Source organism: Pistacia vera, unplaced genomic scaffold, assembly GCF_008641045.1.
Source record: "Pistacia vera cultivar Batoury unplaced genomic scaffold, PisVer_v2 Contig309, whole genome shotgun sequence".
Lineage (NCBI taxonomy): Eukaryota > Viridiplantae > Streptophyta > Magnoliopsida > Sapindales > Anacardiaceae > Pistacia > Pistacia vera.
In genome coordinates this window covers 53,446-72,387 of record NW_022196123.1, presented here as the reverse complement: position 1 = coordinate 72,387, position 18,942 = coordinate 53,446, and the positions used below count along the sequence as shown (strand labels likewise).

The 18,942-nt window shown below is 35.8% G+C and overlaps 1 protein-coding gene across 1 annotated transcript; it reads right to left on the bottom strand.

Annotated features, from left to right (window-relative positions):
• Positions 1 to 5,754: 5,754 nt before the first annotated feature.
• On the bottom strand, positions 5,755 to 16,891 carry LOC116136053 (endo-1,4-beta-xylanase 5-like). The gene is made up of 6 exons (XM_031421770.1): positions 16,799 to 16,891; positions 16,403 to 16,453; positions 14,304 to 14,658; positions 13,893 to 14,110; positions 12,943 to 13,191; positions 5,755 to 5,856 (listed from the first exon to the last, which is right to left on the bottom strand). The coding sequence occupies exons 1-6, from the start codon at positions 16,889 to 16,891 to the stop codon at positions 5,755 to 5,757; spliced, it is 1,068 nt and encodes a 355-aa protein (XP_031277630.1).
• Positions 16,892 to 18,942: the final 2,051 nt, after the last annotated feature.

Genomic DNA, 18,942 nt, shown 5'->3' with positions numbered 1-18,942 from the left:
GAGCTAGTTACATTAACCATGCTATTTTATTTTTGCATATTGTATTATTATTAGTATTGTGGTTAAGAAAGGAAGACAAAATATAAATAATAATAATAAATTATTACATGTTGTTCAACCTAGTTTAATTTAATAGAAAAAAAAAAAAACTCTATATATTAATTAAATGGATGAAATTTTATCACTTTTTTAACCACTTTTTGTTAAAGTAGGGTTATTCATAAATGCTGGGAACATATTAAAGTTGATTTGGGTTTAAACTAGTAGATAATTAAAGAAAAGTGTAGTGAGCAAGAGCCAAGAGGAAGATTTAAACGAGAATACAAAAAGTCTTTCTATACAACATGTTATAATATAAAAAGTCAATGAAAGAATGCCACAATAGCACGAATGAAATATACTTGTTTTATTATTCGTTTATTATAGAAAGATTTTTTTTTTATTAATAAAGCGGTAGGGATGGGCATGTTCCCTGCCTTGTCTTAGCCCGAAAGGGGCGGAGATTCCCCAAATTGATTGGGGATTGGGCAGGGCTAAGGCCTAGAAGAAATCCCTGAATTTAGGGACAGGTCGAGACGGAGGTAGCCTCATACTTGGCCAGGCCTGACCCTGAATTTGCCCCATTCCGTCCCGTCCTGCCCAAGGTTTACACATACCCAAGGTTTATCATACCAACAGTGGTACCAAAAAGGTTTTAAAACGACAAATAGGTACCTTCTGTCATGTGCTGTTAGTGATTTCTGTTTGATAATCGTTAAAAGACTAGAATGCCCTTGAAAGTTTGATATTTTAGATTTTTGTAAATTCAAAAATTTCTAAAAAACCCCTTCAGTTTGCTAATTTAACTAAACACCCCAACATATAAAAATTTTGTAAACTAACAAAAACAGCCCCACCACCCGTAGTGCCAGATTCTGGCCACCACCGTCGGAATCTGACCGAAAAATTACGTTATGACACAGACCCGCGTTGATCTAGCTGAAAAAGGCCAGATCTACGTCTAGATCTGGCCGTAGATCTGGCCTTTTCCGACCAGATCCGCCATGGATCTGGCCGGGTCTGTGTTGTAATGTAATTTTTCGGCCACTGGCCGGAATCTGGCACTGCGGGTGATGGGAGTATTTTTTTCATTTTATAAAATTTTTATATATTCGGGAATTTAGTTAAATTAGTAAACTTAGGGGGTTTTTTAGAAAATTTTAAATTTATTAAAAACTAAAATATCAAACTTTCAATGTCATTTTAGTCTTTTCACTATTATCAAACGAAAATCACTAACAGCACATGACGAAAGGTACATATTTATCGTTTTAAAACTTTTTGGGTATCACTTTGTCGTTATAACAAATCTTGGGTATGTACAAGTCGTTTGGCCCAATAAATACAGACAAAATAAAGAATGTCTCGTCTGGTTCATTCACGCGCTGAGACAGGCGAGTGATAGAGTATAGCCAATGGTATTGGTTCTTTCAAAACAGATGGGGGATCATAGATGGAGAGAGTCGGACATGCGGCGGGGAGTTTAGGTGGGAAAGAAAGTACGACATCGTTTGTTGACGATACATTAGTCAGTTGCAATCTCCAGGTTCTCACTTAGTGGAATTGCTTGACCAATTGTGTTTTCAAGTGATTGGCTAGGCGTCGGAGTTCATTTATTAATTTGCTATTTTTAATATAATACAACCAGATTAGATTAGATATGATAAGATAAAAAATTGGAAAACTTAAAAAATTGCATGTTATTAATAATTTAAGCGATTGTTGGTCCACCAAAAGATGTAGGCCCCGTGTGGTTCACTCTTGAAAATAAAATTTACTTTTCCCGATAATGTTAAACTGTAAAATATGCCTTTGGTTCGCATATCTAATTTAAAACAATTCAAAATACTAATCATTTTACTTTTTAACCATTAGTGTGTAGTTTTTTTCATTAGCTTTTTTTTACTACCTTTTCCTACTCCTACTAACATTTATTTCATTTTCTTATCCTTATTTACTCTTCACATACCCTTCACCAGAGTACACCCGTGGTCGTGAATCCCTTCCTCTCTCTCCATTCGTCAAGCAAGCATAAAACATCCATTTTCTTCTCTTTTTCACTCAAAAGGCTTCTTGTACTTTTTCTCTTACACTTTAGACACCATTTTCCCTTCTTCACTTAAAGTTTCAGACTCGTAGAAAAACTTTTTTTGTTGTGATCTCTCTCTTCCTTCTTCTGGCAACAAAGCAATCTGCACCGATTGTGGGCTCTTCCTCACAACTTCGTCACTCCCGTGAAGGCCACCTTAGTTCTCTCTTGTGTGCTCTCTCTCCTTCCATCAAGAAACCTTCTTGCAATCATTTTTGTTTTAGATCCAGATACAACTGAGCTCAGTCGGCTAACATCTCTCCGATTTCGTCATCAGCATCTCAAATTTGACACACATACGTAAGCTTGTTAACCCTCTGTTTGTGTTTTTTATTATTTTTTTCTTTCATTTTTCCTTAGTATTTTTGCTATGTACATTAACACTGCCTACATACCCATATAACGGCAGCATTTTAATGAATTTGTAATGTTGTCTTGCAAAAACCAAGTAAAAAATATTAATAGTTGATTCTATCTTAATCATTTATATGAAGGTGTCTTCTGAGATATGCCATCAAACATGAATATGCTATAAATTATATTTTACACTGAAAATGACTAAGTTGTTACTTGTTTTTATATTTAGGAAGGAGTTAATTACAGAAGTTATCTAGGATGAATTAAGATTAACCCAAAGTAGAGCATCTTTAATTCGGCACTAACCGTTCATTTTCCATCTCTTGTATCATCTTTAACTTGTTAACTAATCTTTAATTTTTTTTTTTTTTGATACTTTTTCATAATCACATCTATTCATCAAGATGCTCTCTTAATTCTTATTAAATGCTTAATCAATGAAATTACTTATGGATTAATGTTTCTAGGAAACTCATGCATATCATTATGTCCTCCTATCGATTCATTACAAAGTGAATCAGAAGATTGCACATTAAAAATTGAGAAGACGGTGATTCAAACAAGGATTGTAGGATAAGACAACTAGATAGCAACCAAGACAATTTAAGTCCATATTGTTAAATACAACCAATGGAATCAAGGATATACAGAAAGCTGAAGCCTTAACTAAAGTCCACCCATAGGCCACATTTGTATGCAGCTATTCAATTTGTAATGTATTAGGGTGATTTACAATTACCAATAACCTTCTATTGGACTATTTGTCACATGATTTTGGGATTATGAAATTATCTTGAAAGTATTTGTCTAACTTATGTATTAATCATTTTGTAGGTTGACAACTTGAAGTTGATACGATGCTATGAACAAATGTACATATCACTCAGCCCACCAATGTATAATTGATTATTACTTTCGATAAAGGAGGGAGTTTCAATGTTTTTCCGCAATTGGGGTACATTGAAGACCTTGTTGGTCTACTTTGACCTTGTTTTTAATTAATCCCTTAAATTTTAATATATCACTAAAATACCCCCAAAAATTTTAAATAGTCCTTAAAATTTTTTTTTATTTCAAAATACCCAAAAAAAATTACAATTCATCTCTAAACTTTTGACATATCTCCAAAATACCCCTAAAAATTACAAATTAGTCACTATAAATTTAAAATATTATAAAACCCCATAAAACCTAAATCGGATTGGAGAAACTATCGGTCCTAGTTTGACTGACCAGTCTGATCCAAGTTTAAAACAGGCCACACATCCTACAGTCCACTTTTAATAAAAAAATATATCTTCTAGTGGGTCATTGGCAAAGCCATGTCTCAACAAACGTGTTCACCTTGACTTGAATTATACCAATACTTGTACCACAAGTTTCTAAGAATTAAATGAAAACTCTTAATGTTTCAACCATTTTCTAAAAGAATTTAAATCTTTATGTTAAGGAGATTTGATATATGAAGAAGGAAAGGATATTATAAGCATATCGCTCCCCATAATTTGCTATCAAAACTTCACTATTTCCAACAAGGCAAGCACTAGCACAAGCTGAACAACAGTCCGGCTTTCTACCAATATCCTTTGAAACCATAAAACAAATACAATTTTACAAGGCAAAAACTTCAGTACAATAGAATTCCAATTCTGCAGAGAGCAAAGTTCCAATTTCCTACTACAAGTTAAAAAAGAGAACAAAACGAGATAATTACGGCTCCGTTTGGTTCAAAATTTGGGGGTTTTGGGAAAAGTTTTTTGAAAAAAGTTAAAAAAAGTTGAATTGGGCGGGTATTACGATGTAGGATTTATAAATCAATAAAATACCCCATATGTTTGTTTTTTTACAAAATACCCCCTATAATAAAACATTAAAAGTTAACAAAAATACCCCTAACCCACCCTCAAACACCCCCAGTCGGCCACCACCACCGGAGGTGGCCGGAGTTGCCTTATGGGCGTATGATCGACTGGATCTTGCCGGTCATGCGCCGATATGGCCTTTTCCGGCCAGATCCATGGTGTATCTGGCCGGCAAAGGCCAGATCTGGCCGTCAACCGCCAGATCTGGCCGTATTTGCTCTCAACGACGGCACCTACTGTCACGGCCAAAGATCTGGTCGTCAACGGCCAGATCTTTGGCCTTAGATCTGGCCTTTTTCGGCCAGATCCACCGTGGATCTGGCCGGAAAAGGCTAAATCGGCGCACTACCGGCCAGATTCAGCCGGTAGTGCGCCATCCTACCAGATTCCGGCCATTTTCCGGTGGTGGTGGCCGGAATCTGGTAAATGTGGATTGTTGGAGTGTTTTTGTAATTTTAAAAAAAATATTTATGGGTATTTAATTAAATTAACAAATTTAGAGGGTTAAAAAAAATTGAATAATATTAAAAATAGTATTCCCAAAAATGAGAGTTTTTGGGTATTTTACTGTTTAACTTTTTTGAGAATACTACTTTTAATATTCCCAATCTTGAACCAAATGAAGCCTACTTTCTGCTCCTACTATTCAAAGGCCAAGCTGCAAGTTTGTGCTTGTACGGAACAAATTGGATCACAACCACCCAAGCATTAATGAAACTGTTGGAAAGAACAGACTGATGATGAACAGTTGTCTTGCATTAAAGGACAGATACAACAACAGAAATAAGCCAACGCTTTATTGTCAACAGTGTTGTGCTAATCTCATACTCATGGCTGCAGTTAATCAACAAAAACAACCCCCCAGTAGCACAAATAACAAGCATTTCATTAAGGCATCAGACCTTATGACTATTTTATAGAATTGATGAGTAGATAATTAAATTACTGCTAGACCTCTAGATGCACACTTTATATCAAAGAATTTTACATGAAATCTAGCAAATTACAAGATATGAACTGTTGCCTAGCTAGTAACTGAATCAATTATGAATGGAAAATGAAAAATGTATATCTCAATGGTATTATCTACGAACCCGATCCAATAGGCCCATATACTCATTCATGGGAATGTCTGGCACTCTTCAAATCCCATGCTTTGTAGAGAGATCCAGGCAGTGAAGAGTACATTTGGTTCTCATTATCCTCGGGCAAGTTACAAAATTTCATCTCATGGAGAAACACTGGGCAATAGGTTGGCCATGTTTAGAGCAAGTTCTCCAAATGCAAGAAACGAGAGATGATAATAAATAGTTGCAGCATCCCCAGGAATCAATATATACATTATAAATTAATAACCATCTCAGCACAGAGTGTAGACATTGGTGAAATAGAAGAACAATGGGAGAATCACATAACAGCAGAAGCAGTACGACGAAGCTCCATCATACCATTGTCAAGTTTTCCACCAGGCGACCTGCCTTTGAAACTGCCATATCTCCCAGGCTTTGGCTGAAAAAGAGAGGTTAGCATTCTCTCAAAATCCTGCATAGAATATTTTGCATACTTGCTGGAACTTGCATCTTGCTCAACCAAAGGAGGATTAGTGAATAGTTACAAAATGTATCAAACAAGAAACTGGAAGTGTCACAATTTTCTTCTAAGTACTTTTGCTTGCGATCAACATACAACTCTTGGTGTGCGCTAATGTAACATACGGGGTTTGGTTGGGATCATGAGTCCTAAACTCCAACATGTCCTAAAGAGATTTGGGAAGAATATGTAAAGGTAAACAGCATATATATTTTTTTCAATTCTTTTAACACAGTAGTTGGTATGCATTTTTTTTTTAGAAAATATGAATTAATGTATGTTTGTTTTCATTAACAGCAAAACCCTGGGGCGCTGCAGTTCCTACATAAGGGATTTGTTGATAGAGAGTTATATGAGGTCATATTCAAGAATCAAAATGCAATTAGCAGATTTGCTTACACATCTGCGTCTCAACCTGCAGCTAACATGGGTTTTCCCGATCCTGCCAAGGCAAACATGGATCCATATGACTTTGAACCTGATCCCGATAGATCAACTGGGGAAAAACGATCTAACATGTCTGAATCTAGCCAATTTGTAAATAGGAGGAGGAGGAGAGACGTGTAGGGAAACCCATTAATGGGTGTGATTGGTCAGTTGGCGGAAGCTATTTCCGATAGGACTATGGGATATGTGACATCAAATCGCGGTGTCAATGATGGGACCCAAGAGAACACAAATGTTGGGATGGATTGATATGTTAGAATAGATGCCTTAGAGCCAATCAATTATTGTAGAATTGACTCTTTGTAATAATGTTCATTAATCAATAATGAAAGGCATTTTATCCTATATCGCATAAATCATGATTATTGCAATATGTATTGATATATGTCCTTAGAATGGTAGAACTGTGACGAGGGTATCAAGTGTTTCAAATCTTGATAGTGAGAACCCTATGAGTACATATGGTGGCCATTCTAGAAACGTCCGTAGCCCTAGTACTATTCTAAAGTAAGGGCATAGATAATACGGTAAGGCTATCATAGTGTTGAATGACCTTGTCGAAAGACAGTGACTGATCTCACTTGTCAAGGTTGTTTGATGACAACCTGGTGCAACACATGGGTGCTTGTTGTAGGCGGATATACCGCAGCAAGTTCATTGGACTGACCCACCATAGGATTCCATATGGATGGTAACCCCAGTGTCTATGGAACAAATCCTCTAACGAATGGTGGTGCATGTGATCCTTAGACTTGAGATCACCGGAGCGTCTTGTGCACCGATTGGTACAGTTTGACACTAGCCTAACGCAGTTCTATTCAGAGCTGTCAGTACGGTGGTGATTGGCTATATCAAGGAGTGTATCAAGACTATGGTGGATTGACAGAGGATTCATCACTCCCGGGTACGGGAGAAGTTATCTCACGGCGCAATTCAGTATATGGCAATGACACTAAAACTGTGGCCACAGTGGGATTGAGTTGTTGCTCTATCCAGATTATAATACGGGTCATTGGTCCAGAAACTGAATATATAATATCGAGAGTAACCGAAGGTTGACACTATTTCTATGCCTTCGTCTCGTCGAGATAACGTATGATGAAAGGATCGTATTGTACGGTAACCATATCGTTGACAGGTAGCTACTTTGCTGAATCCGAATCTATCGGGTGGCCATGATGCCTTGCTAGGGGTCAATCTTGGTCTGTGTATAAGTGAGACGATTAATTGGTGTTAATCGCAATACTATACACTACCGGTATGATGAGGAGCCTATGGGTCACACACATAGAAGATAATTTAAGAGCCAAGAAGAAAGAAGGGCGTTTTCATCTTTTTGGGCGAAAAGGTATTTTGGTAATTTCATAGTGCAATTAAATTTGCTGAGGTCGTAGCCTTTATTTAATTTGTTAGAAAAATTAAATAAGTGAAATTCCGTTAAAATATTTGTTCGCATATATTTAAATAAATTATCATTATTGTTAAATGTTAATATATATATATTAAATATATATATTAATTGATTTTTAATTGAAATAACGATGAAATAAATAAAATATCTAATTTGGGAGTGTTTGGCAACATGGGGTGTTTGGGCTGGAGCCCAAGCCCATCCCATGTGGGAATAGGGTATTAAGGTTTTACTATAAAAGAAAAATGTTCATTTGTAAAACCTTAACCTTTTAGCTCATTTATGATTGTAAAACAAAAACACAGCAGCCCCATTTTTACTCTCACTCCCACGCCACTCTCACCATTTTGATTGAAAAATCAAATACTTCTTTTCTTCTTGATTTCTTAAGGCCAAGGAGGATCTAGCAAATCCCTCCTTGGTTCTTGGTGGTTGTCTTCGTGTGGACTTCTTGGTTCGATCCTATGCTTGGATCGGTAGCAAACACGTTCAAAGACAATATTGGTGGAGCCTCCAATGTGGGTATGAATCTAAACTTTATATTTATTTTATTTTCTGCAGACTCTTGATATTATACATAAACCGTAAAATTTGTGCCTTGATTTTGGGCTTTAAGGAACGATCTACGGTTGTATAAAATTTTTGTTTTCTGCTGTGCAACCGGGTCGTTTCCTAACATGATATTACTTGGAAAATTGTCAAGCAATTTTGGAAAGCATGCAACTTCCACCGCAGCTATATTTAGATGTTGTGAAGTACTTAATTGCCAACCCAGAGTGGCGTTAGCTATTGGTGAACATGTCACCAGAGATAAGGGAATTTTGGGTTTATAGTGACTTCTGTAGTATGTAGATGACGATGTTTGACTTCCTTGTTGAACTTGTATTTTTCACTTGTTAGTCTTTATTTATTCCTTTGACATTTGAGATATTTTATAGTTACTTCCTTCATATTAAAGACTTAACTTGCTTTGTTATAAGAACCAATACACCATGTGTTGTTGTGCAATGTTTCATATATGTTGGATATGGTCAACTGATTTTAAAATTGAATATTATTTATACTTAGGTTAGTATTAAAAAAGTATGAACTAATGAACAAATTGTTACAAATGGATAGGTATAGATGGCATCGTCTAGCCATACAAACCGTAATCGAGATAATGAAGGTCAAGATGTAGATTTATATGTACATGCTACATGTAACAACTGCTGTAAACTAGTACAATGCATGCATAATAATAATAGAAAATGGGCCCAAAACTTTTCTTTTTATTATATGTAATAAGTCTTTTATACACAAAGAGCATTATTTACAAAATGCCATTTAAAAAGACAAAAACAGGGGAAACAGTGTAGCTATTGCTTCTCGCTTGCCGACGCCCCTCCGACTGCATCATCACCTAGATCCTACATTCACAAAGGAAAATGACGGGGTGAGTACAAAATAATGCTCAGTAAGCAAACCCTCTATTTGTCTATCCCCGTATGTATTTCTCTTAATTCTTTCCTCACACTTCCTTTCTATTGTTTTCTACTAAATGTCATGGCCTCATCTTACTGGAGGTACGGTCGGATGGTGTTCACACAACACCATCTCACTCTTCATGACTGTCGGGTGGAGTTCACACAGTACTAACCCGCTTTTAGTGACTACCGAGTGGGGATCACAAAGCACTTACCTGGTTGTCATAACCATCGGGTGGAGACCACAAAGCACCTACTCGTGTCTCATGACTTTCGGGTGACAATCGCAAAGCATCAACCCATTTCTATTTACTATCGGGTGACGATCACAAAGCATCAACCCGTTTCTGTAAGGGCTATTCGGGTGACGATCACAAAGCATCAACCCGTTTCTGATAACCATCGGGTGACGATCACAAAGCATCAACCCGTTTCTAATGCTCTTCTCATTCACTCTACTCTAGCACTTCTCATTCTCTCTACTCATAGAGCAAGTGCATACACAAAGTTTTCTACTCTTTCTTAAGTCATTTTTCAATGCACAATTAATGCCTATGGATGGTTCATCTCCACTAATGCACTTATGAAATGCCAACATGCAATGTTGCGAGAATTAAGGTTTACTATTCATACTCAACCCTCTATTAGTCATTTCATCAAACAACTCAAGTGCATAATAAAACTCTACTATAACAATAATTCTATGTCTTTCTCTAACCATCCAAAATGGGATAAAACTCCCTCACATAGCCATAATTCCTGCCATAGAATAACACTTCTAAAAAGGATTTCTCAATATTCTTCAATTCCATCTCAAACTACATTTCCAACCCACATCTCACTTCTCATGATTGAAGTGCATGAACAACCACAAGCAATAATAATCTCCATTTAAAACTCAATAACATAGCATATAGCATGTATATAACATACATACATAATTGCTATTAAAATTCTAATCAAGAAAATTCTCAAATCTCAACTTGTATTGGAATTTACTTATCTTGTGAAGGAGAGGTCTCACTAGCACTTCATTTCTCTTGGTTTGCTTGACTTTTCTAAACCCTTTAAACAATTCAACCAAAAGCCCCCAATATTCAAATATACTCAAAATCTCACAAAACTTCACATCCAAAGCAAGAATCCTTACCTTAGGATACCTTAGATTGATTTTCTACCCCAAATCACTCCAAAAGCCCTCTAAAATCCTTGAACAAAAGAAAGAGAAATTGAGAGGAAGTAAGAAAGGAGAGTGGCGGTGGAGAAGAAGAATGAAGGGTTTCCAATGACTTAATTCCTTTTAACATAATATATGCACAAGCATTCCCATTTTGCCCTTACTCTTCCTTAGGAATTCCATCTATATCCTTTGATTCATTACAAACACACCCCCACTTTTCCTACTAATTAGGGGTAGAATGGTCAAATTGCCCTTAGGGAAGAAAATATCTAAAACTTAACAAACATTGGTCGGAATGTCGCCGCGGCGAAGAAGCTTCTGTTGCCGCGGCGAAACTGTCTAGCAGCTTCCCCGTGGCTTCAACACCTCTTCGCTGCGGCGAAGATTCCTCTTCGCCCCAGCGAAGCCTGAAACACCAAACTTCCTCTATTTTCAACCAATTTTAAGGCAAGTATTCAACATACCACTCAATCAAAGGCCAACTAAACAATAATACTAATAAACCGACTCAAATAAGAGCAAAAGAAGAAACATTAGCTACGTACCTCGAGTGGGGCATTACACTACAGCTGCATTGTGTGGGCCTATTGCATATGAAACGGACTTTAGCATGCAAGGACACCAACCTAGACATATATCTGCATTAAATGGTCATGATTATATAGTGGAACTTCTAAATGGTCATCCTACAAGAATATACAATAAGTGTCACATGGGCAAACGATGTTTTCAGACCTTGTGCTATATATTGGCACAACAAGGCAAAGTGCAAGTAACCAGGCGCATAAGTATTGAAGAGCAAGTAATGATATTTTTGACAATAGTTGGGAAAAATGCGTCAAATATTGATTGTATGGAGGATTACCAACATTCTGGTGAGAAAATTTCTAGATATGTCTATACAGTTTGTGATGCGATATTGGAGTTGAAGTAAGATTTTATCAAGCCACCTGACTTCAATGATGTTCCATTGGAGATATCGACCAACCCAAACTATTACCCATTCTTTAAGGTACTTAATTATTTTTAATTAGTTGGTAGTTAAGTTCATTGTTTTATAAATGTTGTTAGTCTTCAGATATTATTAAAATGCAATTTTGTCGATAGGACTGTATTGGAGCGATTGATGGTACACATGTACATGCATGGGCACTAGCTGAGATTGCCGGTACGTACAAAATGTGATGGCTGTCTACAACTTCAATATGTTGTTCACATACGTCGTCACCGGCTAAAAATGATCTACCCATGACACAAGGATTTTAAATTCAGTTCTAGATAATCCTGTTCGGGTTTCCCACATCCTCCTCTAGGTATAACTAACTTCTTTATGTATTCTAGCTAAACTGTAAACATTTTTTTTTTTTTTTAAGATTCTACAAATAACGTTCAGTATTTCATTATAGGAAAATATTACTAGTAGATGCGGGTTATACGAACAGAGGTGGGTTCCTCGCTCCACATAGACGGGTTCCTTACTATGTTCCCTACGCGCGTTGTAACCTTTTTGGATCCCTATAGTTGTTTAATTACAAACATGCATCGCTTCGGAATGTTGTGAAGAGGACAAACGTTCCGCATTCTTGATGGCATGAACAATTACCCATTGGAGAAGCAAGCTAAAATTGCTATGGCATGTTGTGTAATTAATAATTTTCTCAGAAGGTTCAATATGAACAACCCTATCTTCCAAAAGTTTAATTCCGATGGAGTTTATGAGGAAGGGAATAGGGCGGGTTCGAATCAACTGAATCAACATAATATAAACGACATGGAAGCTCTGAGGGATAGCATAACTACTACTATGTGGGTAGAACATAAGTCTTTCTCATAATTGTTAATTGAATATAGGGGTACGAGGGATTCTAAGGAATGATTATTAGTAGTTTTGTATTATTAATTTAGATATGAATTAATGTCTTTTTTTTTTAAATGATATATTAGTAGTTGAACTTATTATGGAGAATTTGTTTTTGATTCACTGATAAAAGAATTACCAAAAACTAATTAATATTATTTAAATGTAAATTGAAAAGTTCAATAAGTCAAATAATAAAAAAATTTAATAAAATGCATAAAAATATACTAAACAATTTATTTAATTCTAATATAATATTTAAATAGTGTACCAAACATATATTCAAATTCAAATCCCATTTCATTTAATATAACTCAACAACTTTTTTCGAAAGACTATTCTAAAAAGTGCCAAAATAGTGAACCAATCGGAACCACAATCATTAGAATCTTAGTGTCCAATGCGCACCATATTTTCACCAAAAGGAAGCTTTTTTATTTTCTATGTGAATTAGATATAAATTTCGTATTTATTTTTCCATATCTATATACAAGCAACATCGTAATTGTTCAAACCGAAAGGATTGACAAATAAAAGAAAAAAGCTAACTTTATTCATTTACGAACATGAAGACTGATTTGCAAGGAAAGTGTTGATGGCACTCGCTTGGGGAAATAAGGAGGTCGGGATGATGTAACCTCACCTTGTAATCTCCATGGAAAATGGAGGTCTCAAAATTCCCATTCTTGTCTGTTTTACCTTCCAACTTTTTGGAGCTCCAATAGTCACAAAACAGTCTGTCCACAGCGTCCCCAGTCGGCAAGTTGTTGAAATCTCTATCAGTTAAACACATACCACCGTAGCATTCCAGCGACCATGGAGCCCAAAGTATAATTCCCTCCACATTAGGGTGACTATGCGCCTCCTTTAAAATCTGCTCCAGGTATTCTGCCTGCCAACATTAGTCATCCAAGAAATATAAAAACATGTCAGCATAATATTTGCTCAATCTGTTTGTTTCTTCGGGTTCTGTTGAAGGACATTGTTAAAGAAACTCTTAACAATGAGTTTTAGAGAATCAAACTAAAATTGACTGTATCCAATGGATTGATACAATCTTTATATAATAAATCAGTACAGTTAAATTCATGTTCTATGGGTTTATTTGTTACGACATCTTCAAGTAAAGCTTATAAAAGAAGAATTTTAAAGTAGAGTTCATAAAATTTGAGCTTTTGTGAAAAAAATTGTTAGTTATTTGGTTAAGAAAATGTAAACAGTTTTCTAGTATTAATTTATGAAAAGGAAATTTTATATGCAACAATAAATAAAGTTGAACTTATAAAATAGAATAGAGATATTTGTGAAGTTACACTTTAAATAGTCTCTAAATATTAAAAAGACAATTAAACTAGAAAACTCTCAACTTTCAAGTCCTAAGAATTAGGGCAATATATCTTTCAAAACTAGGTGAATTACCATATCTCATGGATCTATATACGTAAGTCCTCTATCTATTAATATAATTAGGTTTATATAATTTATGAAACTCTCAGTAATATCTTTTTTTTTTTTTTTTTTTTTTTTTTTTTTATTTTGGGTACTATGTTGGGTGTTAATTAAGTAGCATAATGCAATTAATTAAATATTTACCTGGTTGATGCCACTTGGAACATCCAATTCTGTGAGCCAAATGGGAACGCCAGCTAAAGCAAGAGTATCAATTGCAGCTCTCATGTAAGGGAGATTGGGAACATCAAAATGAGACTGGAGCCCAATAGCCATTCCCGAACCTTTTCCAATATAGCTTTGGATCTCTTTCAGCTTTTTAATGTATTTAGAGGGAGTTGATGCCTGATCTCGAAGATTCTCTGTTGTATTAAACTCATTCATAACAAAAAAGTTGATGGATCATTTTGACTAACGTTCTTGTAAATATATCCGGATGCATTTTCCCCCATCATTTCTTCAAAGTAAGAATAATGCAAGTTTTCATTAACAACATCCCAACCAATAAGTTGGCCTTTATGGAAGATAGCCTTTTTCCAATAGCCGGACTCTTACTTGCTGTCCATGAGAACCAACTGGGTAGGTATTTCGGATCATCGGTGAATATGTTGTGACCATGAACTAAAATCTTGTTTTGTTTCATTAATTGAAGCATGGAATCAGGTACTGAATAATTCTCTATATCAGGGGACGGTTCAGTGTTGTACCACTTCATTTCATTTGCAAATGTTGTTAAGCCAAAACTTGAAGTGAACCATTGCTTATACTTTTCGTTTTCCAGGATGAGCTTGCTTGTAGCACAACCAATTGGTAGTCTTGATGCAGGATTTTGCTCAATGGTGACATTTACATTAACCACGGGATAGCCATTATCGTCGACTGTTTGAATCCTTACTCTACTCTTATGTTTCTGCCAAAAAAAAAAAAAAAAAAAAATTCAACACTTCATTTGGCGGCATGAGGTGATTGAAGCTTTCGCCCTTTATGTGACCAAAATCGGTGTCAAATCCAACTTTTCAAGCGGATTCCGATAAATCGGAATGTTTCGATTTTGATAGTATCGAAGGTGACGTGTTGACCAACGGTTAATTGCCATTGACCGACGGTCAACCAGTCACTATATTTTTTAATTTTTTAAATGATTAATTAATTAATAATTTATGTAATATAAATTATGATAATAAATTTTTTAAATATTTATTAAATACTTTTCAAAATACAAATTTAAACTTAAAAAATATTTTGATAAATAAAATGTCTTTTTTGGTCATTATCAGTGTAAGATTATCAAGTGTTTCTGCTTTGAGAGAATGTCTTACATTTAATAAAGGAGAAACATGCCTTAATTACAACATTGGTGAAACCAAAAAGATAAACCCATGACTAACAACTCCTAATTTCATGAGATTCTTCTAAGGAAACGTTCAAACACTAATCTAGTTTCCTCAATAAGAGGGATCATTTAACTAAAGCAAAAAAAATATTGAAACAAATATCTTCACATCCTCCCTTAAACTGAATCAAATTAAGTACTCAATTTACACATGAACTTGAACAAACTCCAAGCAGATTGCACATCTTCAGAAACGCTTCCAATTTTAGTGGTTTTGTGAATATATCAGCAAGTTGCTCGACTTTCGCAAGGACTTAGCTTTACCACTCCTTCCTTGGTGAGATTATGAAGAAAATGAAATCGGATATCTATGTGTTTGCTCCTTCCATGCATTATAGGATTCTTGGACAACTTAATTGTTGAACTGTTATCACAGAAAATTTGAGTAACTTCATGTTGAGGACAACATAACTCTTTAGTTAATCTCCTCATCCAAACTACCTAACATGCACAGGAAGCTGTAGCTATAAACTATACTTTAGTGGTTGATAAATTGACCATAGGTTGCTTTTTTGATAACCAAGCCACAGCCGCTGAACTGAACATAAAAGCATACCCTAAAGTACTCTTTTGATCCTCCAAGTCACCACCATAGTCACTGTCATTGTATCCCCACCAAATTTGCTTCTAATTTTCTTTTATAGATTAGTTCAAAATCGACAATCCCCTTTAGATAACGCGGATCTCTTTTTGCTACTTGGAAATGTAGCTCTGTAGGTGACTCCATAAATCTTCTAATGAGGCTCACTACAAACATTAAATCAGGTCGTGTGGTTGTTAGATACATTAAGCTCCCCACAATATGTTTGAAGTGAGTGCTATCAACCTTTATCCCTTCAACATCTTTGGTGAGCTTGGTTCCTCGCATAATCAAAGTTTGGATAGAATTGCAATTGCCCATTTGGAATCTCTGAAGCACTTCCTAAGTATACTGCTTTTGCCCAATGAAGATCCCACTCGCTGTTTGCTACACTTCAATACCTAGGAAGTAATGCATATTCCCTAGGTCTATCATCACAAATTCAATCATCATAGAGTTCTTAAATTCATCACACATTTCCTCATCATTTCCAGTATATATAAGATCATCCACATAAAGACATATCATCAAGATTTTACCTCTTTTTCCATGCTAGGTGAACAAGGTGTGTTCATATGGACACGTCTTGGAACCCGCCTTCGAGAAGTAAGTTTCTATACAGCTATACCAAGCTCTAGGAGCTTATTTCAATCCATATAAAGCCCTTTTTAATCTGAATACCTTCTGTTCTTTTCCCTTCTGTACATATCTTAGAGGTTGATCTACAAACACCTGCTCATTCAATTATCCATGCAGGATAGCTGATTTTATGTCGAGTTGGTAGATAGGCCAATTGTTTTAAGCTGCCAAGGATATCACCAATCGAATTGTATCGTGTCTTGCTACACGTGCAAACACCTTTGCATACTCTACTCCATACTTTTGTGTGTAGCCCTTAGCCACCAATTTGGCTTTGTACTTGTCTATCCCTCCATTTTGTTTGAGCTTTGACTTTTATATCCATTTCACTTCAATGGTTTTTTCCCCTGCTGGCAAATCAGTAAGTTCCCAAGTATAGTTCTTCTCAATTGCTGCAATTTATGAATCCATGGCCCTCCTCCATTTTGAGCTTCTCACAGCATCATTAAAGGTGATCAGATCATTGTCAGCAAACAAAGTGAGTTGAGCAGAATTTCCATCATCAAATAATTTACATAATCTATCAACCATGTTGGAGTTCTCCTTAATCTTGGCTCTGTGGTTATGTACTCGCTTCACTTGTCTTTAGATTACTCAATTTTTGACTATATGTTTGCTAAAGACTCATTTTCTAATGAAGCACTTTCTGATGCTTCAGATACGATGTCTTCAACTGATTTTTTTTTAGTAGAATCAAAATCAACAACAATCTTTTTTCCTCCATCTATCCAGTCCCAACATTTCTCTTCATCGAAGACCACATCTTGACTAATTACAATCCTTTTTGTAACTAGATTATATAGCCTATAAGCCTTGGACTCCTTACTAATTCCAAGCATGACACATTTTATGCTCTTGTTATCAAGTTTGCTCCGTAAATTATCATTCACATGAGCATATGCTAAGCAACCAAATACTTTGAAATGAACAACCCCTGGTTTGTTCCCACTACATGCCTCTTCCAGAGTGACATCTTTCACAGCAAAAGTTAGGCATCTATTTAGAATGTGAACACTCCAATTCACTACTTCTGGCCAAGATGTTTCTGGCACTTTCATCCATGCAAGCATGCAACGTACCATATTCATAATGATGTGATTTTTCCTCTCTGAAATTTAACTGCCTATAAATACCATTCACTTCACAAAAATTAATGAATTCTTGTGAAGTGAACTCTCTTCCACAATCAGTGTGAAATGCTTTAATAAAAACCCCAGATTGTTTCTCAACAATAGCTTTAAACTTCTCAAAACAAGTTATAGCTTCAGACTTCTTAGATAAAAAAATACACCCAAGCCTTTCTACTAAAATCATCAATAAAGTTTATGAAGTCCCTCTTGTCGCTGTTGGATATGGGTTTAACAGGTCCACAAATATCCAAGTGAACCAACTGAAGTTTATGAGAGATCCTCCAAGTGCTCTTCTAAGGAAATGTTTCTCAATGTTACTTTCCGATCATACATTCTTCACAGACCTCTGACAGAGCTTCCAACTGAGGTAGTCCAGTCACCATGTCTTTCTGTTTCAAGGTCTTTAATCCAATGAAATTCAAATGTCCATACCTATAGTGCCACAGCCAACTATCATCTTGAATGGTTGATTTGAGGCATTTTGCATTATCACATGAGTGTTTTGCTTGCAATGGAAACATACGATTTGATATCATCTCAACTTTCATAAGTGGACCCTTCGCAGGATAATAAATTAATTTGACATGTGTTCTTTTGTATGAGAACAACAAATCCTTTTTCTTGTAATTGGTCAAGGCTAATGAGATTGCTCTTCAAATCTGGTACATAAAACACTTCAGAGATATAGTACACAACTCCATTCACTTTAATCTTGATGTCTCCTTTTCCTTTGACACCTAAACTAGAATTGTTCCCTAATTTCACTTTTTCTCTAAATGTTTCATCAAGATTTGAAAACAATGTTTTATCTCCACTCATGTGGTTATTGCAACTAGAATCAAGATAATATAATTTGTTAGAGTGGTCATCTTTTATGTTTACATAAGACATCAACAACATTTCTTATTCAGCTTCACTGAAATTTGCCTTGGTGTCCTTCTTTTGAGGGCATTCATAAGCAAAATGCCCCAGCTCATGACAATTGTAGCACTCAACAGTAGCCTTATCAATTCTTCCTCTTCCACGTCCTCTATATCCTCCTCGGCCTCGACCTCGCCCAAGTGAGTGATTCTCTATACTTACTATCAAGGTGTGTTCTTCCATTACATCACCCATAATTCTTTGCTCATGCACAAGCAAACTGCTTTGCAATTCATCAATCGAAAGATCATCGATCTCATTTGATTCCTCGATAAAGCAAACCACATAATCATACTTAGGTGTCATTGACCTCAAAATCTTCTCAATGACCACCACATTTCCCATCTATTCTCCATGATTGTTAGTGTTCTTGCAAAATAGTCATTGACTAATTCTCCCATCTTCATGTGGAGCAATTCAAACTCTTTATGAAGAGCCTGCAATTGTGCACGCTTGACCCGAGTCGTGCCTTGGAACTTTTTTTTCATCGAATCCCAAATGTCTTTTGCTGAGTCCTTCAAAATAGTCTCC